Raw genomic sequence first — 6000 nt, forward strand, 5'->3', positions numbered from 1 at the left:
TTTTGGATTTCCAGCATCCGCAGTTTTTTTGTTTTTATTAATGCAATTCTTAACGCTGACAGTAATCACAAAGGACCCATGTCACCTTAGGACCATGGAAGTGACATCACTGATTTGAACATCCTCTGTAATAATTCAGATTCTCAGATTTAAATCACGTTTCCTCTAATATCTGGTAAGATGGTGCATCTGCTTTTTAATCTCACATACAACGCCGAATCAGGAAAGGAAACTGATTTCAATTTACAGGCGGCTTTAAGCGACTGCACAACAACGCAGCAGGAACCTGCAAGATCTGCTTTTAACAATCTATCTTGCTGCCAATGTGAGTTCACCATCTACAGCAGCCAGCCATTTTCTACACAGGCACAATCATTGCTGAAAGGAGAGACAAGTTACTCGAGCTTTGCGCCTTGCACTCATCAGGACAAATGCAAGAATGCCAAATTTCAAACTATCACAACAATTTATACTATAGGAGAAAACGCTGCTGATTGGTTGAGTCAATGGAGAACTATAGGCTCCCCAAGCTTCTGGGTAATTCATAAAAGGTGCAAGGCTTGAACAAAATCCTTTTGTTTGCACAGGACAGGCTCCTGTGTATGAATGTATGTTGCTTCTAGCAAGCATAAGTGAGCCATGTTATGAGCTCAACTGATTATCTTAAATTGATTGTGTTAGTATTATTATTAGCACACTAAGGATTGTTCAGCAAGTGCTGTCCAATCAAAAACAATGGATGTTTTGTTTTGGGTCTTGCAAGTGCAGCCTGATCCTGACACCATGAAAGTTGCTATATAAATTCAAGTCTGAGTTTCAGTATTGCACTGGGAGGGATCAGCTAGATTTTGTCCTCAAGTCTCTGGAGTGGGTCTTCAACCCATGTGAATTTGATCCACAGGTGAGGGAATCACCCAATGGCTGACCCCTAAGGGGGGTGTGGGGGGGTTAAACTTAGCTAAACACGCTTTGCAAGAAACCCATAAGATTGAGTGGAACCCTAGTTTAATAGCCCAGAATTCAATGGGAGTAAAATCGGACGGTGTGTAAAATGAGCATTGCACTCGGTCCCATCAGTACACTGAAAGGCGATTCAGGTTAAACTTGCCTCTCTGAAGCCTGAGAGAAGAGGACAGAAAGCTGGTGTAATCTGGGTTCAATCTGGAGAACTGCGAGGTAATGTATTTGGGGAGGGTGAACAAGGCAAGGGTATACACAATAAATGGTACAATGTTGATAAGTGTATAGGAGCCTTGGTTTGCATGTCTACAGATCTCTGAAGGTAGTAGGACAGGTAGATAAAATGGTTAAGAAGGCATAAGGGATTCACCAGAACTTTCAAACAAGCACTGAGATGTAGCTTGGCTGGTGGTGAGAAAGGCCCTCCCTGTCAGGTCCTTCCAGCACACCCGGAGTCTCACCCCCTTCACACATTGCCCTTGAGGTGGCTGTGATGAGGTAGAGACTGTTATCTGCCTCCTTCTGGAATGTGTCTTTGCAAAGCAGGCCTGGGAAAAGATGTAGTGGTTTTTGTTGATACTTGTCCTGAATGGCTCCATAACACAGGACACTTGTGTTCTACAGGCTACTCCCAAGGACACACACCGAGATTAACATCAGCTGCAGCTGGAGGACCATCAACTCAGTGAAATGTTCCCCTTGGTTCTGCCCGAAATTTGTTGGTCTTTCAGTGCAAAGAGTTGTCTGTAATTGAGTGTTGCAGACCGGCACATTCTAATGTTCAGGACTATGTGCTGAGAAATGCACTAAGCTGTTGCGGCAACTGCTGCAAAGGCTCAGTGAGGAAATGCCACCATCTTAGGCCCTTCAGCCCATTGTAAACTGAGGAGCTAGAAACAGTGAAAAAAACCCTCAGCCTAGAGTTTGACATGTAATGAATATTACAAATGCCAAGCACGTTTAAACAGTTTTGTGACACCTCAGAGTGGAACATGTTGTATGCTGAAATGTTGAATTTTACTGCACTTTATGTAATTTTCAATTTGAAATGTTTTTGTCATGTACTTTGACAAATGTTATGAATAAAGTTTTTGGAGAAGAAAAATAAGAGATATTTTCCTTTATTGGTTGAGGCATAGAATAAAGGATCAGGGCTATGATGTTAGAATTGTATAAAACTCTAGTTAGACCCCAGCTAGGATACTGCTTACACTTCTGCACACATCACAGGAAGGGTTATGATCACATGAGTGAGGCTCCAGAGGAGATTTACAAGGATGCTGTAGGATGTGAGACTTTTAGTTGTGAGGAATGATTGGATGGGCTAAGGTTGTTTTTTTGAAACAGAGGGAGACTGAGGAGACATTGAATTGAGGTTTATAAAATGGTGAGAGGCTGAGATAGGGAGTATAGGAAGATCCTAAACAATAACAAAAATAGCTGGAAAAACTCAGCAGGTCTGACAGCATCTGTGGAGAGGAGGACAGAGTTAATGTTTCGAGTCCGTATGACTCTTTATCGGAACTGAAGAGAAATAGAAATGAGATGAAATATAAGCTGGTAGAGGGGATGGGACAGGTGGAGTTGGATAGAGAGCCAATGATAGGTGGAGGCAAAGGAGAGATTGCCAAAGATGTCGAGGCAAAAGGACAAAGGGGTGTTGACGGTGGTGATATTAGCTAAAGGATGTGCTAATGGTGACATTAAGGGTCAAAAGCAGGATGTGGGGGTGGGTTGGGGGGGGGGAAGGGATCAAAATAGGCTAAAAGGTGGAGATAAAACAATGGATGGAAATAAATTTAAAAACAATAATAAAAATAGGTGGGAAAAGAAAAATATATTTAAAAAAATATAATAATCATTAGAAAAAAGGATATCAGAAAGGGGGTGGGGATGGAGGAGAGAGTTCATGATCTAAAATTGTTGAACTCAATATTCAGTACAGAAGGCTGTAAAGTGCCTAGTCGGAAGATGAGGTGCCGTTCCTCCAGTTTGCGTTGAGCTTCACTGGAACATTGCAGCAGGCCAAGGATGGACATATGGGCAAGAGAGCAGGTTGCAGTGTTTAAATGGCAAGCGACAGGGAGGTCAGGGTCATGCTTGTGGGCAGACCGAAGGCATTCTGCAAAGTGGTCACCCAGTCTGCGTTTGGTCTCTCCAATGTAGAGGAGACCACATTGGGAGCAGTGAATGCAGTAGACTAAATTGAGGGAAGTGCAAGTAAAATGCTGCTTCACTTGAAAGGAGTGTTTGGACCCTTGGATGGTGAGGAGAGGGGAAGTAAAGGGGCAGGTGTAGCACCTTCTATGGTTGCATGGGAAGGTGCCGTGGGAGGGGTTGAGCTGTAGGTGGTGATGGAGGAGTGGACCAGGGTGTCCTGGGGGGGAATGGTACCTATGGAAGGTTGCCCTCACTACTAACAGAAATAGGAAGATCCTATTTCTATTAGCAGTGAGGGCAACGAGGGAGGAAAGATTTAATGTGGAGGCGAGTTGAGAAATTTTATACCTAGAGGATGGTGGGAGTCTGGAACTCACTGCCTGAAGGAGTGGTCAAGGCAGAAACACTCACATCACTCTTAAAAAAAAGCATAGACAGACCCAAAGTGTTCTGCAAAGCGGTCACCCAGTCTGTGTTTGGTCTCTCCAATGTAGAGGAGATCGCATTGGGAGCAGAGAATGCAATAGACTAAATTGAGGGAAATGCAAGTGAAGTGATGCTTCACTTGAAAGGAGTGTTTGGGTCCTTGAGTGATGAGGAGGGGGTAAGTAAAGGGGCAGGTGTAGCACCTTTTACGGTTGTTCTGTTGAAGAGTCATACGGACTCGAAACGTTAACTGTGCTCCTCTCCGCAGATGCTGCCAGACCTGCTGAGTTTTTCCAGGTATTTTTATTTTTGTATTAGACTGCACAGGTGTTTTTCGGTTAGCACGGACGCGATGGGCCGAGTGGTTTCCCTCTGTGCCCTACACTTCCTACGTGATGATAAATGTTAATGAAGGCAAAAGGTGGAGAGGGAGCGAGCGAAGCAGTGACCAGGAGCTGCTGTTCATTTCCTGAGAGAGAGAGAGCGATTAAAACCACCAACTCTGGGCTGGGAAAATGTCCCAGGCACTGAAGCAAACTATTAGATATTGTGGCGTTACAAAGGGGCTGAAGGAGGCGGGGATAAAACTTCTCTGAGGTTGACGCCCTGAATGTTGGAGTGGAAAAGGCGGAGGTGACATCAAATAGAAACTGAAAGGCTCCTCCATTACTCCCTGAATTGGCAATCCGAGGCTTTTCGGCGTTTGTTACGGGTGAGTTTCAGCTCCTGTCAGTTTCAATGTAACTGACTCCCCCAACCCAATGTATAGTGAGCTCCTGGAGTTCAGACTCAGGCGGGGAGGGGAATCGAAGTCCCACAGATCCGGTCTGGGGAAGAGGCAGAGGCCTTGGCTGCAGATTTGGGAGGGGCTGAAGGTCCAGAGCTCTTGTTTTAGGGGGAGAGCGGGTGGCCGGGGCGGGTTTAGAAACGGGAACCCCCCCTCTTCCCCTTGCGGGACAGGGGCACCTGGGTGGTCCCAGGATCACACTGACCTTCTCCCCCCAGGCTGGAATGTTGTCCCGGGCTTCCCGTTTTTAAAAACTGCTGCTCCCGCTTTGCAATAAGTGACTACGCTTCAAAAAAAGGACTCCATTGTCCGTGAGATCTCCTGAAGTCGTGAGAGGAGCAAGTTATCAGGAATATAAAAGCAAAAAACTGCCCATGTTGGAAATCCAAAACGAAAACAACAATACCTGGAAAAACTCAGCAGGTTTGGCAGCATCTGTGGAGAGGAACACAGTTAACGTTTGGAGTCCGAATTACCCTTCAACAGAACTAAGTGAAAATAGGAGAGGTGAAATATAAGCTGGTTTAAGGGGGGGGGTGGGGTGGGTGGCGGGACAAGAAGAGCTGGATAGAGGGCCAGTGATAGATGGTGATAACTAAAAAATGTCACAGACAAAAGGACAAAGAGGTGTTGAAGGTGGTGATATTATCTAAGGAATGTGATAGTTAAGGGTAGAAAGCAGGACCAGCAAGGTACAGATAGCTCTAGTGGGGGTGGGGTAGGGGGAAGGAATCGAAATAGGCTAAAAGGTAGAGATAAAACAATGCATGGAAATATATTTTAAAACAATAATAAAAATAGGTGGGAAAGAAAAATCTATATAAATTATTGGAAAAAACAAAAAGGAGGGGGAAATTCGAAAGGGAGTACGAATGGAGGAGAGATTTCATGATCTAAAATTGTTGAACTCAATATTCAGTCTGGAAGGCTGTAAAGTCCCTAGTCGGAAGATGAGGTGCTGTTCCTCCAGTTTGCGTTGAGCTTCACTGGAACAATGCAGCAGGCCAAGGACGGACATGTGGGCATGAGAGCAGGGTGGCGTGTTGAAATGGCCAGCAACAGGGGGTCTGGGTCATGCTTGCGGACAGACTGAAGGTGTTCTGCAAAGCGGTCACCCAGTCTGCATTTGGTCTCTCCAATGTAGAGGAAACCACATTGGGAGCAACGAATACAGTAGACTAAATTGAGGGAAGTGCAAGTGAAATGCTGCTTCACTTGAAAGGAGTGTTTGGGCCCTTGGATGGTGAGGAGAGGGGAAGTAAAGGGGCAGGTGTTGCACCTTCTGCGGTTGCATGGGAAGGTGCTATGGGAGGGATTTGAGGTGTAGGGGGTGATGGAGGAGTGGACCAGGGTGTCCCGGAGGGAACAATCCCTGTGGAATGCCGTCGGGAGGGTGAAGGGAAGATGCGTTTGGTGGTGGCATCATGCTGGAGTTGGCGGAAATGGCGGAGGATGATCCTTTGAATGCGGAGGCTGGTGGGGTGAAAAGTGAGGACAAGGGGGACCCTATCATGTTTCTGGGAGGGAGAAGAAGGTGTTAGGGTGGATGCACGGGAGATGGGCCGGACACAGTTGAGGGCCCTGTCAACACCATGGGTGGAAAACCTCGGTTAAGGAAGAAGGAGGACATGTCAGAGGGACTGTTTTTGAAAGTGGCATCATCAGGA

At 45.9% G+C, this 6000-nt stretch overlaps 1 protein-coding gene across 1 annotated transcript in view; it reads left to right on the plus strand.

Moving 5' to 3' along the window:
- LOC121291305 overlaps positions 1 to 6000 on the plus strand; it is a 96891-nt gene that overhangs the window by 47932 nt on the left and 42959 nt on the right. Inside the window, exons 13-14 of the mRNA XM_041212378.1 lie at positions 3865 to 3960; positions 4194 to 4258. Of these exons, the coding sequence (XP_041068312.1) occupies positions 3865 to 3960; positions 4194 to 4258 (161 nt within the window). The remainder of the gene's footprint in view (positions 1 to 3864; positions 3961 to 4193; positions 4259 to 6000) is intronic.

Source organism: Carcharodon carcharias, chromosome 19 (assembly GCF_017639515.1).
Source record: "Carcharodon carcharias isolate sCarCar2 chromosome 19, sCarCar2.pri, whole genome shotgun sequence".
NCBI lineage: Eukaryota > Metazoa > Chordata > Chondrichthyes > Lamniformes > Lamnidae > Carcharodon > Carcharodon carcharias.